The 25,298-nt window shown below is 40.6% G+C and overlaps 1 protein-coding gene across 1 annotated transcript in view; it reads left to right on the top strand.

Moving 5' to 3' along the window:
* Positions 1 to 25,298, top strand: part of trpc5a (transient receptor potential cation channel, subfamily C, member 5a) — a 127,569-nt gene that overhangs the window by 70,780 nt on the left and 31,491 nt on the right. Inside the window, exon 9 of the mRNA XM_053687897.1 lies at positions 15,420 to 15,461. Within this exon, the coding sequence (XP_053543872.1) occupies positions 15,420 to 15,461 (42 nt within the window). The remainder of the gene's footprint in view (positions 1 to 15,419; positions 15,462 to 25,298) is intronic.

Here is a 25,298-nt window from a genome sequence, read left to right as displayed (position 1 = left end):
GCCTTAAGAAATTTCTGCACATAGCATTATATGATTGCTGCTAAAATTAAAATGAACTCAAACTTAAACTTCTATTTGACATTTAATTTTCAGTGTCTAAGCTGGTATACTGCCATATTGAAATGGTAATTGCAATCGTTACATTTGAGATTGTACTTTCTGAATCCTCACACTCCAATTTGACAAATATAAATCACTTTTGCAATTCTCTTTGCGTTTGCTTTTTTACTGGCAACAATGTAGACCTGTCAATCAGATGCTCTAAAAAGGGGGTTGAAGGGTTATGGAGGAAATGACGACTTTTTTCCCTACCCTCCTGGTACTGTCCTGAAGTCTAACATCAACCATCCGAGACTATGAATCCTACTATCCCAAAGTTCAAAGTGATACAGTTACATATATTCCAGTGATTTTGATGCTGTAAAACCAAATGTTGGCTGTGCATGTGTAATACACTAAAATAAACACTTTAGACGCTCAGATTTCCCATGAGGGTCTGTATTTGTCCTGCCTAGTTCCACCTGACCAGGTAGTGCAATATACACTTCTGTTATAAACCTTATAACTGGTAACTTCATAATGTTATCAATTTACTGTCTAGTGATAGAGTATTGAAGTAACAGAAGACAATATAAAGTTCTAATTCTGCCATAAAAAACAACCAATCTTGACAATATCTAGAATACCGAATTTGAAAACACATAGAAGTATAGGTGTGTAGATAACTTGATAGGGGCAATCACACTCCTACATGGCTGGCCTACACTGTATTCACAAAATTAAAAATTGTGTGTAATAATTTGATAATACATTCAGTATTTTAAACATTGAAACTGTTCAGGAGTATGCATACAGAGAGAGAGAGAGAGAGAGAGAGAGATCTGTAACAATATTTCTTGTTACTGAAGATAAAATTAATTAACTAAAGTCCTAACCAATTTAGAAGTGGATGCATTTTGTTCCATCCTGCGTACATGTGAGGTAGATGTTTAAAATTGCCTGATGTCCATATTTTTAATACATATTTATATAGTTATATTTATATTATACATTTATATTAGTTGAAGGTGATCTCTGGCTGTTACATAACTAATTAGCTGAATGAACTGCTATAATTCGTTAATACAGTGTACTATATCTTGCTAGCTAGTTAAGATCGAAATTTAAAAATGAAGATTCTTAAGATTACAGTAGACTACTAAATACATTGGGGTCCAAAAGTCTGAGACCACATTGAAAATCTGTTTTTGTTTTTTGTTTTTTTTCATTTAAAACTGGAAATAAACAGAAAGTTTTAGAATTTTGAAAATACTAAAAACAGCAAAAAAGGGAAAAATGTGCAGCATGTTCAATATTCAGTATTAACTATTCAATATTCAAGATGTTACAGAATTTCTAGGCGTCATATCACAGCAAACCAGTGACTATATTCCCCATCCTGCACTGCGGCCTACAAACATGGCCGCCATTGACCGCAATTCCCAGAACACTCACCTTCATTCCAGTCACGCACACCTGCATACAATTCACAGCACAATCACAACCACAGTTTAAAAGGAATTTCTATGCATTTACTCTTTGCAAAGTACATGTTCAGTTGACTTCTGTCTCTGTCGTTACCAAGTCTTGATACAGTGTTTGTTTATTCTGGTTTTGACCTTGCTCTTGTTTACGACCTTGTCTCTTTGCCTTGCCTAGTTTGGATTGTTTGTCTGTTCACTTGACCCTTGCCTGTTCATGATTATTGTCTTCTGCCTTATCCTTTGGACTGTTGTATAAACTACCTAACCTGCACTTGCTTCTGTTTCAGCCTCCATTATGTGACACTAGGTCACTATTTAAATTTAAGCAATTTGTGATACTGACCATGTTATCTCCTTTGTACAAAAGGTCAGATTTTCCATGAGTCTTATCCCTTCCATAGAAGCACATGTTCAGATGACATGCTGATGGATTTGATGGAACAAGAATCATCTGGTTTACCTTTGTGCTACGTTGAAAAAGAATGCCAAACAGAAGCATTTTCAATGGTGTTCTTAAACTTTTGGACCCCGTTGTATAATTGTGACAAAATAACTGCATGCACAAATAATAATTAAACAAAAATAAGTTGGTTCTTCTTTCTGCTTTCTCTATATATTAATGTAGTAATTATAAATGTAGCAAATTGCAGAGATCTCAGCAAAAAAAAAAAAACAACTGTGGCCCAAATACAGCTCAAAAACTGGAATGAATAATAATAATAAAAACCCTGGAACTAGCTCAAAATGTTGGTGGTAAATAAAAGAACAGGGACAACAACATGTCTATTCAATACAGTTTAAGTTTGTTCATTCATTAGCCAAAAAGAACAACCACACAATTGTTTTAGGGCTGATGTATACTTTATACTGCGCATATCTGTGAGCACATCAAAACATCATGAATGGCCACTAGCACAGGATGAAGCCTACTTGCACATAACAAAAACAAAGGCAAATTCCATGTATCACTGTAGAAATAATTGATAGAAGTTAAGGAGTCTAACTTTGTTTTGAACAGTGCTGGGGGGGAACCTTGTCATCAATTATAAACCAATTGAATTATCACTGAAAAAAATTCTCAAGTATTTTTACTTGTCTGTATTCAGTGGTATCAGCAGCATTTGTACTGAAGCACATCAATTTAGAAGTGTTTAAATCAGCATTTCTGTCAATCATGGAATTGCATTGCTTTAGATTTTAATTTATATTAAGTTGCTGTGGTTTTCAACACCTACAATGTCCCTTTATTAGAAGTCCATTAGAAAAAAGTTAAACTGTGCGATCCTGCAGGATTAAACTGGCCATTATAGATGGTTAGGGCTAACACTTACCCTATAACGATATAAAGCCTCACACTTTGTAGGTACATATAGTACACTCACTGAGCACATTAGGAACTATGCTACATTTACCTATCATCCCACTGTCTGGTCTAAACCAGCTTTAGTCACCTGACTTGAAATTTAATGAACATCCTTGTGTTTTAATGCCATATCTACAGTATCTCACAAAAGTGAGTACCCTCCTCACATTTTTGTAAATATTTGATTGTTTTCATGTGACAACACTGAAGAAATGACACTTTGCTACAGTGTAAAATAGTGAGTGTACAGCATCTTTTTGAAATAGACGTATGAGTGCTGCCAGCATTGCTGCAGAGATTGAAGGGGTGGAGGGTCAGCCTGTCAGTGCTCAGACCATACGTCACACACTGCATCAAATTGGTCTGCATGGCTGTTGTCCCAGAAGGAAGCCTCTTCTAAAGATGATGCACGAGAAAGCTTGCAAACAGTGTGCTGAAGACAAGCAGACTAAAGACATGGATTACTGGAACCATGTCCTATGGTCTGATGAGACCAAGATAAACTTATTTGGTTCAGATGGTGTCAAGCGTGTGTGGCGGCAACCAGGTGAGTAGTACAAAGACAAGTGTGTCTTGCCTACAGTCAAGCATGGTGGTGGGAGTGTCATGGTCTGGGGCTACATGAGTGCTGCCGGCACTGGGGAGCTACAGTTCATTGAGGGAACCATGAATGCCAACATGTACTGTGACATACTGAAGCAGAGCAGGGCCACAGGGCAGTATTCCAGCATGATAATGACCCCAAACACACGTCCAAGACGACCGTTGCCTTGCTAAAGCTGAGGTTGAAGGTGATGGACTGGCCAAACATGTCTCCAGACCTAAACCTTATTGAGCATCTGTGGGGCGTCCTCAGTGAGAAGGTGGAGGAGCACAAGGTCTCTAACATCCACCAGCTCAGTGATGTCGTCATGGAAGAGTGGAAGAGGACACCTGTGGCAACCTGTGAAGCTCTGGTGAACTCCATGCCCAAGAGGGTTAAGGCAGTGCTGGAAAGTAATGGTGGCCACCAAATATATTGACACTTTGGGCCCAATTTGGACATTTTCACTTAGGGTTGTACTCACTTTTGTTGCCTGCGGTTTAGACATTAATGGCTGTGTGTTGAGTTATTTTGAGGGGACAGCAAATTTACACTGTTACACAAGCTGTACACTCACTACTTTACATTGTACCAAAGTGTCATTTCTTCAGTGTTGTCACATTAAAAGATATTATCAAATATTTACAAAAATGTGAGGGGGTGTACTCACTTTTGTGATGTATGTATAGTCTTTGATTCTAATTTCAGATGAGAGTGCTCTCCTAAATGTGATGTGGTAGCTAGCCCACCTACACAAAAAGCATGCACTGCAACACTGCCCACTGCACAGAAATGGTTGTGTACATAGCAAAGATACACAGTCTACACTTACACCTCCCCTCAGTTTGACATAGTTTACAGAAATTGATTAGATTTAATTTAGATTATTTGCTTTAAACAATATCTTGGTGTCTGTGGACTAATTTTAAATTATCAATAAATAAATAAATAAGTAAAATAATTAATTAATTAATTAATTAATTAATTAATTAATTAATTAATTAATTAAAGGCACACATGGACTTGTTTCTTCCACCTGCAATCTGTTCCAAAACTAATCCAATTTGGTGTAAAAACTGTGACCCTGAAGTAAAATGAGGTATGGTAGAAATTAGTGGTATGGAAATGCTAGCTGCATATTTAACTGAGTTTCTATGAATTCTGGATAACTGACAGCAGCAGTGAGAATCACATGGATACCTTCTACTGAGCATGCATGCCATGACCTTAAACAAAGTGACTATAATATAGTGTTTGATATAAATACAGACATTGTTCCCTGGAACTTTCACACTGAGTTCCCGTTGGACTGGCATAGGTTCTAAATGACCGGGAACCCTGGTTTATAGACCCACAGTTCACTTCAATTTCAATTTCAGTTTATTTGTATAGTGCTTTTATGTATAGTGTAATGGACATTGTCACAAAGATATAAATTTTAACTTTATAAATTTATCCCTAATGAGCAAGCCAGAGGTGACAGTAATTCCCTTCTATAAGTGTGTACTACATGGTCAAAAAGTGCAATTGTGTATCCAGGAAGTTCATTATGGTATGTGTGTGTGTATGTATGTATGTGTATGTATGTATGTATGTATGTGTATATATATATATATATATATATATATATATATATATATATATATATATATATATATATATACATACAGTGAGGGAAAAAAGTATTTGATCCCCTGCTGATTTTGTACGTTTGCCCACTGACAAAGAAATGATCAGTCTATAATTTTAATGGTAGATTTATTTGAACAGTGAGAGACAGAATAACAACAAGAAAATCCAGAAAAACGCATGTCAAAAATGTTATAAATTGATTTGCATTTTAATGAGGGAAATAAGTATTTGACCCCTCTGCAAAACATGACTTAGTACTTGGTGGAAAAACCCTTGTTGGCAATCACAGAGGTCAGACGTTTCTTGTAGTTGGCCACCAGGTTTGCACACATCTCAGGAGGGATTTTGTCCCACTCCTCTTTGCAGATCTTCTCCAAGTCATTAAGGTTTCGAGGCTGACGTTTGGCAACTCGAACCTTCAGCTAACTCCACAGATTTTCTATGGGATTAAGGTCTGGAGACTGGCTAGGCCACTCCAGGACCTTAATGTGCTTCTTCTTGAGCCACTCCTTTGTTGCCTTGGCCGTGTGTTTTGGGTCATTGTCATGCTGGAATACCCATCCACGAGCCATTTTCAATGCCCTGGCTGAGGGAAGGAGGTTCTCACCCAAGATTTGACGGTACATGGCCCCGTCCATCGTCCCTTTGACGCGGTGAAGTTGTCCTGTCCCCTTAGCAGAAAAAACCCCCCAAAGCATAATGTTTCCACCTACATGTTTGACGGTGAGGATGGTGTTCTTGGGGTCATAGGCAGCATTCCTCCTCCTCCAAACATGGCGAGTTGAGTTGATGCCAAAGAGCTCCATTTTGGTCTCATCTGACCACAACACTTAAACCCAGTTGTCCTCTGAGCCATGCAGATGTTCATTGGCAAACTTCAGACGAGCATGTATATGTGCTTTCTTGAGCAGCAGACCTTGCGGGCACTGCAGGATTTCAGTCCTTCACGGCGTAGTGTGTTACCAATTGTTTTCTTGGTGACTATGGTCCCAGCTGCCTTGAGATCATTGACAAGATCCTCCCGTGTAGTTCTGGGCTGATTCCTCACTGTTCTCATGATCACTGCAACTCCACAAGGTGAGATCTTGCATGGAGCCCCAGGCCGAGGGAGATTGACAGTTCTTTTGTGTTTCTTCCATTTGCGAATAATCGCACCAACTGTTGTCACCTTCTCACCAAGCTGCTTGGCAATGGTCTTGTAGCCCATTCCAGACTTGTGTAGGTCTACAATCTTGTCCCTGACATCCTTGGAGAGCTCTTTGGTCTTGGCCATGGTGGAGAGTTTGGAATCTGATTGATTGATTGCTTCTGTGGACAGGTGTCTTTTATACAGGTAACAAGCTGATATTAGGAGCACTCCCTTTAACAGTGTGCTCCTAATCTCAGCTCGTCACCTGTATAAAAGACACCTGGGAGCCAGAAATCTTTCTGATTGAGAGGGGGTCAAATACTTATTTCCCTCATTAAAATGCAAATCAATTTATAAAATTTTTGACATGCGTTTTTCTGGATTTTTTTTTTTGTTATTCTGTCTCTCACTGTTCAAATAAACCTACCATTAAAATTATAGACTGATCATTTCTTTGTCAGTGGGCAAACATACAAAATCAGCAGGGGATCAAATACTTCTTTCCCTCACTGTATATATATATATATACACACACACACACACACACACACAGTATCTCACAAAAATTGAGTATACCCCTCAGATTTTTGTAAATATTTGGTTATCTCTTTTCATGTGACAACACTGGACTGAAGAAAAAATGACGCTTTGCTACAATGTAAAGTAGTGAGTGTACAGCTTGTGTAACAATGTAAATTTGCTGTCCCCTCAAAATAACTCAACACAGCCATTAATGTCTAAACCTCTGGCAACAAAAGTGAGTACACCCCTAAGTGAAAATGTCCAAATTGGGCCCAATTAGCAATTTTCCCTTCCCGGTGTCATGTGACTTGTCAGTGTTACATGGTCTCAGGTGTGAATGGGGAGCAGGTGTGTTAAACTTGGTGTCATCGCTCTCACACTCCGTCATACTGGTCACTGGAAGTTCAACATGGCGCCTCATGGCAAAGAACTCTCTGAGGATCTGAAAAAATAAAATAATTGTTGCTCTCCATAAAGATGGCCTAGGCTATAAGAAGATTGCCAAGACCCTGACACTGAGCTGCAGCACGGTGGCTAAGACCATACAGGGGTTTAACAGGACAGGTTCCACTCAGAAGAGTCCTCGCCATGGTTGACCAAAGAAGTTGAGTGCACGTGCTCAACGTCATATCCAGAGGTTGTCTTTGGGAAATAGATGTATGAGTGCTGCCAGCATTGCTGCAGAGATTGAAGGGGCGGGGGGTCAGCCTGTCAGTGCTCAGACCATACGCCACACACTGCACCAAATTGGTCTGCATGGCTGTTGTCCCAGAAGGAAGCTTCTTCTAAAGTTGATGCACAAGAAAGCCGGCAAACAGTGTGCTGAAGACAAGCAGACTAAAGACATGGATTACTGGAACCATGTCCTGTGGTCTGATGAGACCAAGATAAACTTATTTGGTTCAGATGGTGTCAAGTGTGTGGCGGCAACCAGGTGAGGAGTACAAAGACAAGTGTGTCTTGCCTACAGTCAAGCATGGTGGTGGGAGTGTCATGGTCGGGGGCTGCATGAGTGCTGCCAGCACTGGGGAGCTAGAGTTCATTGAGGGAACCATGAATGCCAACGTGTACTGTGACATACTAAAGCAGAGCATGATCCCCTCCCTTTGGAGGCTGGGCCGCAGGGCAGTATCCCAGCATGATAACGACCACTGCCTTGCTAAAGAAGCTAAGGGTGAAGGTGATGGACTGGCCAAACATGCCTCCAGATCTAAACCCTATTGAGCATCTGTGGGGCATCCTCAAATGGAAGGTGGAGGAGCACAAGGTCTCTAACATCCATCATCTCCATGATGTCGTCATGGAGGAGTGGAAGAGGACTCCAGTGGCAACCTGTGAAGCTCTGGTGAACTCCATGTCCAAGAGGGTTAAGGCAGTGCTAGAAAATAATGGTGGCCACACAAAATATTGACACTTTGGGCCCAATTTGGACATTTTCACTTAGGGGTGTACTCACTTTTGTTACCAGCGGTTTAGACATTAATGGCTGTGTGTTGAGTTATTTTGAGCGGACAGCAAATTTACACTGTTATACAAGCTGTACACTCACTACTTTACATTGTAGCAAAGTGTCATTTCTTCAGTGTTGTCACATTAAAAGTTATAATCAAATATTTACAAAAATGTGAGATGTGTACTCACTTTTGTGAGATACTGTGTGTGTATATATACATACATATATACACACAGAGAGAGAGAGAGAGAGAGAGAGAGAGGATTAAGAACAATGTTCATTGTGCAGTTATATTATATGGCCAAAGGTTGGTAGACACCTGACCATCACACACATTTCAGTCTGTCTCAAGTGGTCCAAAAATTGTTCTTTGCTTGACCATTTTAAATTTTTCTTGAGTGATTACCTCTATAAATTGCATTGCAAAATCACCCCCCCCCCCCCCCCCCCCTTTGTATTATGGCACACAACAAATTTTGGTTAAACATGTGTTTGCAGAAACCTCAATATCTCGTCTCAGGATGGTCCTAGCTCCCCAATCTCTAGAGCACATTACAAGGTACATATAGATTATATAGACATTTTGAGCATTCTTGTTCCTTAGACTTAAAACTTAAGGCCAAATGTAATGCTCATGATTGCCCACAGTTCCACATTTAGGGTCAATTTATAATGGGAAGGGTTCAAGTCTTATTTTTAATTTTTTTTTATTTTTTTTTGGGGGGGGGGGGGTGGGGGGGGGGCATACTTGGGTAATTATAGAGTGCAAGCAGAACGTTTCAGGTTTGAGACTTCTCTTATTATTATTTTTTTTATGGGGGCATGAAGTGTGTTTTGTAAAAATTCCCCTCACTTTCAGGATGAATATCTCTGGTAGGGGACCAGATACAAACTTGAAATTGTCACAGAAATAAGTCCTCTATAGTAGCATTCTTCTGTAATTGAGAGTTTGAGATTCTAGTAGAAATCTTGGGAAAAGCTTTATTAAGCTTTATAATAAAGCTACTTTATTCATGCATTTTGATAAATGAACAGATGTAATATAAGCATAAAAAGTATATAAATTAACAATATTTTACAACAATTATGTTTATGATTGAGATACAATAGTTTATGCTTGTCAATGAGGAATAAAATATTAGTACATCTGATATTGGCAACAGTGAAACATTATCTATCACAGGGTTCTTCAAATTTGCAGAGTTTTGCTTCAAACTCCAAACTTACCTGCCCACAATTTTCGAGTAATTCTGAAGACCTTTGTTCAGGTGTATTTGATTATGGTAGGAGGCTTTGATTATCTGCAGGATAGTGGACCTCAAGGCCAGATTTGAAGAACCCTGATATATCATTTTAGTACAGTTGTACAGTTGGCATGCATAAATAGATTTTATACAAATATGGAATTACAGTGTCATAAATAGAGCTGTGGTGGTGTTTCACCTGTAATAAAAGCAGTAAGTGACTTTTGAGCTGTAGTCACTTACTGCTTTTATCTAAAAAAAAACAAAAACAAAAAAACTATAAAAAAAAGACTGAGACCCGAACCCTTCCCATTATACAGTGGTGCTTGAAAGTTTGTGAATTTTCTATATTTCTGCATGATGTCATGGATATCCCAGAAGGGACTCCAGACTACAGTTCCCAGCAGCCACTGCACCACACAGCATCATCACATGACCACCTGCACCTGATTCTCATTCACTTAACAAGCACTTATGTGTATATAGCCACAGTGTGCACTGCACTCCAAGTCTTGTATTTGTCTTTCGTTGCTGTTATTTCTGTCTTTGTTGTCATGGTCTTTGTTAATGTTTTATTCTTGCCTTAGTGTTTTGCTTCCTGTTCATAGTTCTTGTTTTGTTTTGGTATTCATAAAAACTGAAAATCTGCAGTTGCATGTGCCTCCGCTTCTAAATTGTCACAAAACGCAAGACCTTAACATGGATGCAGCAGATTTTTTTTTTTTTTTTTATAGATCTCAAGAGGTGAGAGAAGGAGGGGAAATTCTCCCACATTCAAGCCAACTGGGAGTGGCTCGACATGATGTACTCAATCATGGGGTATGTCAAGGAGGACCCTTCCAACCAGGCTGAACCATCTCGCACCCTCCATCCCCCACTATAGATCTTGTGCAACCTGCCGTGTCGACAGAGAACGTTGTTCAGCCTCCTTGTTCATCGGAGGATGCCGCTCAGCATCCCTATTCAGCTGAGGACACCTCTCAGTCTCCCTGTTCAGCTGAAGACGTTACTCCGCCTCCCGCTGCTGCCAAGACCTCCGCGTTTCTTCCCTGCTCCAGCTTGGACATCACTACACCAGGCACCGCTTCGGACGTCGCTCCGCCTTCCTGCTTGGCTGAGGACGTCGCTCTGCCTCCATGCTCTGCCTAAAGTGTGGCTCCTTTTATTTGCCTTGCACTGTATGTTTCTCCCCTTTCCTGCTCCATGGAAGACATTGGTCCTCCCTCTGGCCTCGCGGAGAGTGTCGCTAGCCCCCCTCTGGCCTCGCGAAGAGCGTCGCTAGCCCCCCTCTGGCCTCGCGGAGAGCGTCGCTAGCCCCCCTCTGGCCTCGCGGAGAGCGTCGCTAGCCCCCCTCTGGCATCGCGGAGAACGTCGCTAGCCCCCCTCTGGCCTCGCGGAGAGCGTCGCTAGCCCCCCCTCTGGCCTCGCGGAGATCGTCGCTAGCCCCCCCTCTGGCCTCGCGGAGATCGTCGCTAGCCCCCCTCTGGCCTCGCGGAGATCATCGCTAGCCCCCCCTCTGGCCTCGCGGAAATCGTCGCTAGCCCCCCCTCTGGCCTCGCGGAGATCGTCGCTAGCCCCCCCTCTGGCCTCGCAGAGAGCGTCGCTTCCCACTCTAGTTCCGTGGTTAACGTCGCTTCGTTCCCCCTGCTGGCTGGGTGTTCGCTATCACTCCATGCCCAAGCCAGGCTGGAGATATTGTGTCATCTCTCTGTGGTATGGAAGAGACTGTCCCATGTCCATACCCCAGAGAACATGCCAAGTGTCCTCTTTATGGTCCTGTGAGAGATGACATTCAAGGGAACTTTGGAACACTTGGGGACCTCTGTTCTTGGTATCCCGGACCCCTTCCCAGACTTAGTACGCGCGTTAAAGAGGAAGGGGGTGTTCTGTCATGGATATCCCAGAAGGGACTCTTTACTACAGTTCCCAGCAGCCACTGCACCACACAGCATCATCACATGGCCACCTGCACCTGATTTTCATTCACTTAACGAGCACCTATGTGTATATAGCCACAGTTTGCACTTCATTCCTAGTCTTGCATTTGTCTTTCGTTGCTGTCGTTTCGGTCTTTGTTTTCATGGTCTTTGTTAATGTTTTATTCTTGCCTTAGTGTTTTGCTTCCTGTTCATAGTCCTTGTTTTGTATTTTTGTTTTGGTATTCATGAAAATCTGCACTTGCATCCGTCTCTGCTCCCAAATCGTGACACATATTTGTCCTAAAACATCAGATTTTTACACAAGTCCTAAAAGTAGACAACAAGAACCAAATTAAACAAATGAGACAAAAAATATTATACATATCTGTGAGTGGCAAAAGTATGTGAACCTCTAAGATTAGTAGTTCATTTGAAGGTGAAATTAGAGTCAGGTATCGTCAATCAATGGGATGACGATCAGGGTGTGAGCACCCGGTTTCATTTAAAGAACAGGGATCTATCAAAGTCTGATATTCACAACGCATGTATGTTGAAGTGCGTCATGACATGAACGAAGATGATTTCTGAGGAATTCAGAAAAAGAGTTGTTGATGCTCATCAGGCTGGAAAAGGTCACAAAACCATCTCTAAAGAGTTTGGACTCCACCAATCCACGGTTAGACTGATTGTGTACAAGTTTATGAAAATCAAGACTATTGTTACCCTCCCCAGTAGTGGTCGACCAACAAAGATCATTCCAGAAGCAAGATGTGTAATACTCCACAAGGTTACAAAGGAACCAAGGGTAACTTTTAAGCAAGAAAAGTCCTCTCACATTGGCTAATGTCAATGTTCATGAGCCCACCATCAAGAGAACACTGAACAATAATGGTGTGCATGGCAGGGTTGTAAGGGGAAAGTCTTTATTCTCAAAAAGAACATTGCTGACTGTCTGTATTTGCTAATGATCACACAGACAAGGCCAGAAGGCTATTGAAAAAATGTTTTGTGGATGGATAAGATTAAAATAAAACTTTTTCGTTAAATGAGAATTCTGTTTGGAGAAATCATAAACAATTATGTTTATGATTGAGATACAATAGTTTATGCTTGTCAATGAGGACTAAAATATTAGTACATTTGATATTGGCAACAGTGAAACATTATCTATCACAGGGTTCTTCAAATTTGCAGAGTTTTGCTCCAAACTTACCTGCCCACAATTTTCTAGTAATTCTGAAGACCTTTGTTCAGGTGTATTTGATTATGGTAGGAGCTAAACTCTGCACTATAGTGGACCTCAAGGCCAGATCTGTTGTTACTTTGACCTGTGCTTGTACTTGCTTTTGCTCTGACCTGAAAATTTTTCTTCTTGCAATTTAAAAACATCTAAGGTATTTATATCTTTTCTCATCAATCTGGGCCTCCCCCCGACCACTTCTGTAAGTTTAGACAGGTCTCAAGATGATTTGAGCCAAATTTGGAGGAGGAGTAACAAAAATGGCACTTACAGTTTCAATCAAAATTATTCAACCCCCATTGCAAATCAGTTTATTGTCAAAATTTACAGACTTTCAGCTATTTGCAATGAACAAATCAAACAAAAGCAATTGAAATAGTTCAACACAACAAATGCTTCAAGTGATTTCCCCAAATTCGAGTGAAAATGCAACTTATAATGAAATGCAGTCACTTGAGGGTTTTTTACAACCTGCCATCTCAGAAATCTGGTTGCAGCCATTGATGGCTTCCTTTTCTGTCCCATCCAGGTTATCTCAAGCACACCTGGTGCAAGTAATGAAGCCCTTGATTAGTTACATCAGGTGTGCTTGAGACAACACTTGTTTTGCATATTTGTGCTCTTGTAAGGGATTCTATTCAGGGGGTTTAATAATTCTGAAATTGGAGAAAGCATTACAAGTTGCTTTTTCAGTTGAATTTAGGGAATGCTTCTGTACTGTTTTCCAGATGGCAGGAGGGTGAGGTTTGTGTGAGGGGTCATCCACATGCTGGTGGCTTTGTGGATGCAGCATGTGGTGTAAATGTCTGTGGTGGAGGGAAGAGAGACCTCAGTGATCTTCTCAGCTGTCCTCACTATACGCTACAGGCTCTTGTGATATGATAAGGTGCAATTTCCGAACCAGGCAGTGATGCAGCTGCTCAGTATGCTCTCAATAGTTCCTCTGTAGAATGTGGAGAGGATGAGGGGTGGTAGATGAGCTTTTTCAGCCTTTGCAGAATGTGGAGATGCTGCTGGGCTTTCTTGGCTATAGAGCTGGTGTTGAGGGACCAGGTTAGCTTCTCCATCAGGTGAACACCAAGGAACCGTGCTTACATCAAAATGGAATGGTGCAAGAACTCATGCCAGTTTCTAGTTACTGTTCATCGCTGGTGGAGTTTGTGACTGTCAGATGCAGACCATTTTATTTATCACGGGAATTCACCACTGTCCTTATAATCAGAGTATTTTTGTTTGTAAGGCATAAGTAGAGTTTAAATTATAGTGCAAACTCTACCACATAAGATTAATGAGGTGGTTTTTCTTTCACAGACATACAATATTTTAGTTGAAAGAACTGTGAATTCTGTGTTTGATAAGTGAGAAGGATGAGAAATGCAAGGGACTCAGTGACCTAAAGCACCAGTGATAACAGTATCAAGCAGTAGAAAATTGTCAGCACAAATACCTGTAATGAGATTCATGCCAGTGACAGCATGAGAGGAAATCAGGAGGTAGGTGCTATGCAAAACATGAAATAAATAAATAAATACATTTTTGTCACAATAAATAATTGACATGTCATAGCCAAATCAAGACTTGATATCAAAAAGTATAAACATGCATAGTTCATATACATTTTGAGACAGACTTTACCAACCATAGATATTACAGATGAATGTTGCATAACCTGTGCAGCACAGAAATTTTGTGGTTTTAAAAGGCATGAAATGTGCATTTAGCCATAGGAAGGTAATGAACCTATATTGTGTTGCATAATAAATTAAAGACAGCAGCTTTTTGTAGTGCTGCACTCAAAGGAATGCCTATTTTACAAGCAAACGAGTGAATTGTGTCCACACACCTTACTTATGCAATCTGCAGAAGCAAGAAGGGGTCAAATGACATCCATTTAAATGTGATGTATTACTCTGCAGTTAAAGCATGCAATTAGCATTTTTCCTACACTACACGCTGAGGAACCTTTCTCATGTTTGTTTTAGAACAGTGATCTAGATGAACAAATGCTTAAAAAATGTCTGGCTGTCCAGCCTTGAGTCACTGCAAGCCAGAGGCAGTTTCTAGGCAACCATGTTTTAACAGTGCCAGTGCCTCTAATATGATGTCTTCCATCAGCATCTGAATTCTCTGCCCAATTTTCCTTTTCTGAATATATTTTATGCTCCTCCCCTGTAAACTTACTCACCCACAGATGCCCACACACAGTGTACAGTTTTTTGGAATCAAATAATAAGTTATGTAAGGCAGCTAAAATTTATATTTGGAAGAATGAGAAGGTTAGAGGTGCTTTAAAAATGTACAGAAAAAAGATCCCCCCCTCTTTCACTTAATGATGTTTGTGGTACAGTGACTGTTTAGTGGTTATGGTTATGTGCTAGTGGGTAAATGTTGTGGTTTCAAATCCCAGGCCTGGTCCAAATATCCCTCTGTCATGTAGTGAGGTCTCCAGAGAGCCACTGTTAGACCCTTTAGCAAGGCTCTTGATGCAAGGCACTATATGCACTGAATTCTGCCTCAGTTTCAAGTAATGTAGAGAGAAGGCATACTGCCAGATGGATAAATGTAAACCAGCTTAAATATGATATAACTGAATAGCAACTACACATAAATCCCATATAATTCTAATAGCATTTAAAGATCAACACATTTAACTCTTTAGTTGCATCCATGCATTATCATTATCACTAGCCTATCACAGCAAAGCACAACAGAACAGCACAGCTGTGTGCTGATTACTGAATGCAATTGAACTGTCAGGTCACAATGCTAATGAACACTGTTGGGTTGTAATAATATTGTTCTTTTTTGCAGGAACGACATGCTGACAGCCTCATTCAGAACCAGCAGTATCAGGTAATTTAACTGTTCACTTTTGAATATGACACAGTTTACTCAAATGTGAATCACAAAGCAACATAAAACTCTTGGAGGCTGCTGTTTGTGTTAATGTGTGCAAACAGCTGAGACCCAAATGAGCAAACAAAGGAATGTTTGTAGCATGCAGGAATCCTTGCATTTCTACAAATTGAATGGCAGCACAGTGATCCAGGAAATGGGCATGTCACTGATATAATGTAAACTGGATTCCTTAAATGCCTTGTTACATCATGTGTTATCTTGTAACTGTCCTTCTATGTGTAGCTAAAATGTAGCTATGAATGGAATTTAGTGTGGACAATAATTTCCTGATGCACATTAAAGCTCCTGATGACCATTAAAGGATGTATCAATGGCACAGTGCATCTGAACTACTGACCATTACATTTCCACCAACAGCCTGCACTACTGGACTTATATCTTGATCAGGGGTTAAGAGTCATTTATTTGTCATTTGCACAGTTACGCTGGGTACACTGGAAAAAAAAAATGCTTGTGATGAAGCTTAGATTAAGACGTTGACAGTACAACACTTATTAGATGCAAACAAACATATTTAGACGTGAATGGTTGAGCTGTTTCTGTAAAGTAATAAGGTCAGTGAAAACAGTGGTGGACAATGGCAGGGACCACAATACCCATAATGCATGAACAGTAGTGGAGTAAGAGGAGGGGCGGAGAGAGAGAGAGAAAGGGAAGGAAAATAAACAGTTATCCTGTGAGATGCACACATGTTCTGGGTCTTTTTGATGTGATAACTTTACTGATGATACATGGTGTCAGAAATGGCCCATATTGTAGGTCGAAACAGACCACATTTGCGTTAGAATTGAAAAACGTGATAGTAGACCGGTTAGAGCGCCGAAAACTGGAGTTTGAAAACTGAAAGAATTGTGCGCGAAACTTGCAGAAGCTGTGCGGATTACAAAATAATATGGCTGTTGCAGCAGTGCTAATATCACATCTAGAGCCCTTTGACCAATTTTGAATGCTTTCATCAGGCCATTCGGCCTGAGTACAAAGCCGGAGAAATACGAAATCAACTCCTTACTCTTTATGGGGGACGAAACAGATGACTCAGAAGCAGATCCTTGCGCTACTACCGTTGGGTGAGTCGGACAGAAAGAATTATGACAGCTTTGTAGAAGCATCTCGAAAACATTGGTCGGCAAACATAATGTCATATTTGAACGTGCCCAGTTTAACCGCCGATGCCAGGAAGACGAAGAAAACGCAGAGACTTTTATAACAGCGATACACAAACTGGCTGAATCCTGCAATTGTGGCACACTGAAAGAGGAGTTTATCAGAGATCTAATAATTGTAGGGGTTACAGATTGGGGACTATATGAACGTCTGCAACTAGACCCTGATCTGGCATTAGCCAAAGCAATACAGGAAGTATGGCAAAATGAAATAGTTAAGAAACTTCAAGTAGTGTTGCACCGGGCAGAAGCAATGGCTAATCATAGCTTAAACACAAGCAGAGTAAAAATGACAATCAACAAAACAGACAAAAACAGTGATGGGAAACAAAAGCCAACACAAAAAGACTGTGGCAGTTGCGGGGGTAACATTCTTGGAAAGACTGTCCAGGAAAAGATGCAAAGTGCTGGAAATCAAGGGCATAACCATGGTATGGACATTGGGGGGTCCAAGCCCCCCCTTCCAATGTTTGATACTGAAAATTCGCATATTTAGAACATAGTTTTAGGATTACTGTTACCGTTTGAATTCACGTGATTTCTGAGTGATAGAAGCTCCCACAGCATGGGGAAATTGTGGGGGTGCTGTGGACGTCCTGTGGGAAGATGTATTCTCTGCTCCATAACCTACCATGAAACCTACCATACCAAGTAGAGTCGAGCTAAGATGTGTGCAGGCAAACCACACACGCTAACATTTAAACATGCAATCACGACTTTTAAACAAACTCAGAAAGGATGGCTACCTATGAAGCTAAATTCAACACTATATATGTTGTAAATACAATTTCCCCACGGATGCTTCCAAGCAATGCTGTGCTGTCTGCATTGTGACCAGGTACCAATATTTTCCCAGAAGAGCAATGACTGACTTAGATGATCATTTTAATTTGATCAACTGAATATTTTTGTTTGTGTACCTGGTGTCATTTATTATGTTAATGTCATCATGCTGTTTAGCTTGCTATGTAATAAGTGTACAAAGTGTACAACAATATATAGTGGTAACCTGAAACGTTAGCTATGTAAAGGGTACTGGAGTTTTCTTTTCTTAATTCTAAAGACAAACTGCCATAACTAGTTCTGAATGGATAACTACAATATGGCCACAACTCAGACGTTAGTTCCATATCTCTCGTTGCCAAGCTAGCACATCTCAGCATTATGCTGAGCCTCATATTTGTAAAATCACTTAGTTGTCCTTAGCCCAAATGTAGTGTAAAGGAACGAAATGCTGTGCAACTTTCCTCACTTTCAATCGCATTTATAACAGTCTGTCACAACGTGAGGGTTCACAGTGAACTCGGCAGGAGGATTTGCAAGTGAATGTAACGTTAATGGTCAAAAACTGGAACTGGCATTAGCCTAGCCTTCTTTGTGGGTGTGCAAATGTCAAAAGTTTATTGACGTTCTTAAGAACAAACCAGGCCATGGTATGATGCCTTCTATACTAAGCAAGGGTTACCTACTATTTAGGTATCTAGTTACTTACTGTCTCAAAAAAATCTTGTATGTTCTGCTGCACTTTTCTACGCTTGGCTGCTGTCTCCATTTCTTACAGACTGAGCTGCTAAAATATATCAACAAACTTGCGTTGAGTATGGGCGCAACCAAATGTACAATTGGGGGGGGCGCACACCTATTTTCCTTAACTAACTAACTAATATTAAAAAGGAATAGACATAAATAGAATAGATGAAGAAAAGAAAGATCCATTGGCAGGGTTCATTAAAGGGGGACATATAGAAAATATTTTGTAATGTATATTGGGGGGACAGATTGGTATTTCCTCAACATTGGGGGGACAGATTGGTATTTCCTCAACATTGGGGGGGACACGAACACCCCAAAGAATGCGTGGTGATGCCTATGCCGGAAATGCAAAAAAGGTCTTGCAGCAGGGAATTGAATATTCTGAAGAGGACTATGCTTTTCTCAGACAAGTGTCTACAGTTGAGGTTACAGAATTAACAGAGACGGTTACAGTGAATGGGTCTCCCGTCAACTTCAAACAGGACACTGGGGTTGCCATGACTGCTGTTCCAGAGAACATTTTCAATGCAAACAAATTTGGTGAGTTAAAGACGCCTCCAAAGGTATTGTATGGGCCATGGGCGCAACATCCTTTCAGTGTGTGTTGAGTGCAAAGGGACACAGCTGCACCCAAAATGTATATGTTGTTAATAAGCTCATGAATACACTCCTGGGATTACCAGCGATAGAGGCCCTAAACCTTGCTCACCACATTGAATCACAGGCCTATGTTTGCTGCAAGAGCCATATCACATCAAACTGCAGAACGAGGCAACATATGCCCTATTAACAGCCTGCCATGTTCCCATACCTCTAAGAGCAAAAGTGAAATAGGAGCTAGACTGAATGGAGACAATAGGGGGTGATTTCAAAAGTGAGCAGTCCTACAGGATGGTGTTCATGGATGGGTGTTGTCCCCAAGCCAAATGGAAAGATCTGTATATGTGTGGACTTGACAAACCTTAACAAATGGGTTAAGAGAGAACACCACATTCTTTCAGCTAGGGGTGTACGGTTATGGCCAAAATGATAAGCATGATTATTTTGATCAATATTGAGATCACAATTATTTATCACAATTATTAATTGATTTTTAGGGACAACATTTTTATTGCACTTTCACATTTAAATAGAGCTGCAAAAACTAATCGATATAATCGATTATGAAAATCATTGTCAACGACTCTCATTATTGATTAGTTGGTCTGCGCAAGGCACGAGAGAGAAATAGTTGGTATATATTGTAACTGTAGTTTTGACAGGTATAGGTCAAAGGTCAAAAAGATACACATTCTAACTCTCTATATCTAGATCAAAGGTCATGATCATAAAAATATTAATAGTTATGTTAAATCTGTATCACATCCATTCGTTACCATACATGGTGCGGCCATGTGTTTTCCGCCCCACACACGTTGCACACATGGTCCTTCTAACACTCTGTGGTAGGTCATAAAAATATTAATAGTTATGTTAAATCTGGTTCACATCCATTCGTGACCATACCTGGAACGGCCATGTGTTTTCCGCCCGACACACGTTGCACACATGGTCCTTCTAACACTCTGTGGTAGGTCATAAAAATATATATAGTTATGTTAAATCTGGTTCACATCCAAATCGTGACCATACCTGGTACGGCCATGTGTTTTCCGCCCCACACACGTTGCACACATGGTCCTTCTAACACTCTGTGGTAGGTCATAAAAATATGTATAGTTATGTTAAATCTGGTTCCCATGCATTCCAGACACATATGTTCTCATAACTGGTACGGCCATGTGTTTTCCGCCCCACACACGTTGTACACATGGTCCTTCTAACATTCTGTGGTAGGTCATAAAAATATATATAGTTATGTTAAATCTGGTTCACATCCATTCGTTACCATACATGGTGCGGCCATGTGTTTTCCACACACAAGTTGCACACACGTTCTTTCTTTTCACATAGAATATGAAACTCTCTGAGGTAGGTCATAAAAATATATATAGTTATGTTAAATCTGGTTCACATCCATTCGTGACAGAAACGTTACCATACATGGTACGGCCATGTGTATCCCACATCCAAACAAAAATATCACACACACACACACAAACACACACGTGCACGTACAGACAAATGCATGCATACGAACCTGCTTATAAAAGTCGAGCATCCCTCTAGGTTTTATAATACTCTGTACTTAGAACAACGTGTGCGATCTTACAACATGGCTGATGTTTGTCCTAACGCGCCGAAAAAAGCTCACCCTTTTTTGGGAAGAATAGAAAAAATGTTAGAACATGAAAAGATTCAATATTGGGTAATGTCAAACGGATGTACAGCCGGGTTTTTTTTTCGATGCAGAAAAAGGAACCGTTTTGCTTTTCAAGTTCTCGGTCCCGGGACACATCCACTGGAGCCGTGCTACAGAGAACGTAACTTTTAACAAAGGTGACTGGAAAAAGTTCAGAAAATGGTGCAAGGATTTTGACTACATTGTTAGAATGGATTTCTTTTCCCCGGATGCGTACAGACGTAAATGGAACAGTACGTCTCTTCAATGCAAATACTGTATCAGACCAACAAATTTCTCCAAGAACCAAGTTTCACTGCACTGTGCTGCTGTATTAACCGGTGACAACGCCCCTGATAACAAAGAGAATTGTGAAGTGAGGTATGACCGAACCAGCTGGCACGATCTGCAACGCTACTTCCGGCAAATCGATGAATTATTCCAAAAAACTGGAAGAGACAAAGAAATGATGCAAATAAAAGTAAGGCTAGAAGAAGTCTTATTCTGAGATCGTCAATATACTATTCTTGATCAGAAACTCCACCTCCCCCAAGACTCCTCCCCCACGCTATATAAATGAGTCTGATTACATATCGAGTCAAAGTATTCTGAACGTCAACCAGCAATATGTCTTGTGAAATCAACCCCGTTTTCTACACCTCTGATGCAACCCTGTATGCTGCTGCTGCTGATGATGATGATGATGATGATGTGACCAGTTCGGGTTTTGAAGACGGTGAAAACCTAGGAAAAAGAAATCTGACCTATCTGACAACGAACGATGAAGCCGACGGGTGTATAACCAACGCTGTGCTAACCATCATACGTGCTGTTACGGGGGAACTGCTGGACAGAGTTATCCAACAAGATCTGAAGGACAACTGTCACGGCTGCGCGATCGATCACCCGAGTCAACTCCAACACGCGTGTTTGTTCGATCCTGAAGAGTACTATCCACACCTAAACACCTACAGATTGCTGAAAAAACTGTTTAAACCATGGTTCAAATACACATTGGCAAGAGGTCTGAAACTGTGTGGAATCAAACACACTCCTTCCCTGGAAAAAATTCAAGGCATCGCTGAAGCCACCGTGTGTGAATGGCGAGACGAGCCTCACATCAAAACCGTGCTGAACGAGGTCAAGGAGAAAACCAAAGACGTTTTCAACGAGCAAGTGTGCGAAGACGTCGTAGATTACTGGAACTTTCGCTCATCTCTGGAACCTGCTGAACCGTCGCATACATGGGAAACCTCAAAACAAGCCACGTCTATTCTGACTGCAAGAAAAGGCTGAAGCCGATTAAAACAAAAATGCTGAAGACATTCGTAAATAGCGTGTGTCCTTAACACATAGGTGTGTAACAAGTTTTTATATGTATTGCTGAAACATTTGAATGTAAACTAAACATGTATCTAAACCTGCGTGTGTTTAGAATGGAAAATGTTACTTTGATTGAATATGTAATACCTTACTCACGTGTTCTGAGATAAATGCTTAATCTACACTGGTGTTTGATCATTCTTGCCTTGACACTCGAAATGACTGAACGATTGATGAAGAATATATATTATACACCGTCAGAACCTGGTTCATACGGTGGTGTTGAGAGTTTGCAAAGAGCTATTGTTGAGAAAATAGGTAAAAGAGCTAATGATACTGAAATAAAAAACTGGTTAGCAGAGCAGGATGCATACAGTCTACATAAACCAGTATCTACAAAGTTTAAAAGAAACAAGGTTTTTGTGAAGAACATCGATGAACAATGGCAAGCTGATTTAGTCGATATGAGCAACTTGTCAGAGAGTAACGACAATGCGAAATTTATGATCACGTGTATAGATATTTTATCCAAATATGCCTGGGTACGTGTGTTACGAAACAAGACCGGAATCGAAGTAACTAAAGCTTTTGATTCCATTCTAAATGAAGGTAGGGTCCCCAGAAAACTACAAACTGATCAAGGGAAGGAGTTTTTTAACAAAAATTTTCAAACATTAATGAAAAAACATGACATTATTCACTTTGCTACGGGTACAGGGCAAAAAGCATCGGTGTGTGAAAGGTTCAACAGAACGCTAAAGACCAGGATGTGGAGATATTTTACCGCTTTTAACACGAGAAAATACATCGACATAGTTCAGGATTTGATTCAAGCGTACAATCACAATTACCATTCCAGCATCAAAATGAAACCTGCCGAGGTCAACAAATCCAATTCCTTCAGAGTATTTAAAACCCTCTACGGACTGTTCACACCTAAATTAAAGAAACTAAATTTCAAGTTTAAAGTTGGTGATATCGTTAGAATTTCTCGTTTAAAAAGACAGTTTGAGAAAGGATACGAGCAAAACTTTACGGATGAATATTTTACAATCTCCGAACGGATACCGAGAGAACCCCCAGTGTATAAATTACAAGACTATGATGGTGAAAAAATTGACGGAACATTTTATGAACCCGAGCTACAAAAGATCATTATCGGTAAGGACAAGACGTTTAAAATTGAGAAAATCTTGTCTGAAAAGACCCGAAACCAGAAAAAAATCTGCCTGGTGAAATGGGTGGGTTGGCCCGATAAATTTAATTCGTGGGTTCCGGTTGAAGACGTAGTTAACATAACAAAAGGATCACCGTGAACAAAACTGAAAACTATACTCATTAAACCATGGAAGAGTGTGGATTCTTTGTGACCCTTCCAAGCAACGCGTCTTTGGATATTTACCCTAATAATAAGATCTCGCATTACACTACTAAATTCGCCAAACCAATCGATTTGAACGGAATATGGGAAGTCTCGCTCGCAGAGGTTCAATATATCCAGAGTTGGTACTCGTTAACGGAGGAAGACAGTATGTGTCATATTATTCAGAGGGATGGAAAGAGAACACAAAACAGTAACTTTAATATCACTCCAGGATATTATAAAAATATCGATGAAGTGGTTAGTGAAATCAACAACAACATAAAGAAAATGGAGCTCGGAATAGAGCTATTCTATAACCCTATGAAAAATAAAATACGCATCGTATCCCAAAAACATTTTGCGTTCAAAGCTAATGGAAAATTAGCATATATGCTCGGTATGAACCCCGGTGTTCCGATAACGGCCCGAGAACCAGAAGCGCCTAACCCCTCTGATATTCACGCAGGCTTTTATACGATGTATGTATATACAGACGTTATCGAGTATCAACGAGTTGGTGACAGTTTTGCTCCGTTACTGAGATGCGTACATATAACGGGTGAAAACAACAAAGTCGTCACAATTACTTATGATAAGTTGCATTACGTACCTCTCACCAAGAACCACATTACCGATATAGTAATCGAAGTCAAAACGGATCAGAACAAGCCTATACCTTTTAGTTACGGGAAATTTATTGCTAAACTACACTTTAGACCCGCTAAACATTCGTTCCGTATGTAAAATGATGGATAGGGGCTACGTTCATCCGCAGACCTACGTGGATTATTATGTCCACCAGGCTGGAAATGGTCTTCCTGGGTTTCAAGGCGCCCCCACCATGTATAGGTCCGGGCTAGGAGGACTGTTCAAGGGTCTTTTTAGAATGGCGGTTCCGTTCCTCAAAAGGGGTTTTGCTATTGCAAAGCCTCATTTAAAAACAGCTGCTAAAGGGTTCGTAAGTGACGTATTCAACAACATTATGAGCAAGACACAAGCTCAGAATCAAGACGGATCGGGGGTTGCGTTGATTGCGTGTAAAAAATCTAAAAGGCTCCCAGGGCGTCGACATGTGGTTCCTAATAAAAGACGTAAGGTTACTAAAATCAAGAACAGTGTGAAAAAGACCGAGCAGAGAGGCAACAGGCACCCTTCCATCTCTCACAAGAGAAATCGGCTGAACATTTTCTAACATCATGGCGTTCTTACACAGTCTATCCTCAGAGTGTACCAAGACAGAATTGGATATTTTCACATTACCTTTTACCCAAACGAGTATCGAAAAGTACACTTATGTCGAAATACCACCACTTTCCACTCTTACGGACAACGGTCCCCTGGAGTTCTACGTGGCTGGAAACGGGGAGGATTACCTCGACTTGAACAACACTTTTTTACATCTGACCTGTAAAATCGTGAACCCCGACGGTTCCAATATAGCTAACGATGCAAAGGTTGGGGTCGTTAACTACCCCGTAGCCTCACTTTTTTCACAAGTGGATGTCATGCTCGGGGATCGTCTTATTTCTCAATCTAGCAGTACATACCCATACCGTGCTACCTTTGAAAGTCTTATCAGCTATGGAAAAGATACACTGGAAACACAATTTTGCACCGGGCTATTCTACAAAGACACAGCGGGGCATATGGACGCCACAGACCCGGACGGACAAAACGAAGGCCTCAAAAAAAGGGCCAGTTTCAGTGCTGAAAGCAACACCTTCGACCTGATTGGACACATTCACTCGGATATATTTTTTCAGGATAAACTTTTACTGAACGGGATCGATTTGAGGATTAAAATGGTTCGCAGCAAAGCTGAATTCTGTTTGATGAAGGAAGGAAATGCAAATTTCAATCTGAAAATACTCAACGCTTCTCTTTTTGTGAAGAAAGTAACCGTCTCACCGTCTGTAAAAATCGGTCACGGACAAGCACTTCTCACCGCCACAGCCAAGTATCTGATCGAAAGAGTCTGTTTGAAGACCTTCAGTCTAGCTGCAGGGAGCCGCATTTGTTCACAAGAGAACCTTTTCCTCGGTCCCTTACCTAAAACCATTATCTTTGGGATGGTTGACAACAATGCCTTCAGCGGGTCGTACAATAAA

Source organism: Ictalurus punctatus, chromosome 18 (assembly GCF_001660625.3).
Source record: "Ictalurus punctatus breed USDA103 chromosome 18, Coco_2.0, whole genome shotgun sequence".
Taxonomy (NCBI): domain Eukaryota; kingdom Metazoa; phylum Chordata; class Actinopteri; order Siluriformes; family Ictaluridae; genus Ictalurus; species Ictalurus punctatus.
The sequence above is the reverse complement of the archived record's forward strand: the minus strand, read 5'-3'. Positions and strand labels throughout refer to the sequence as shown.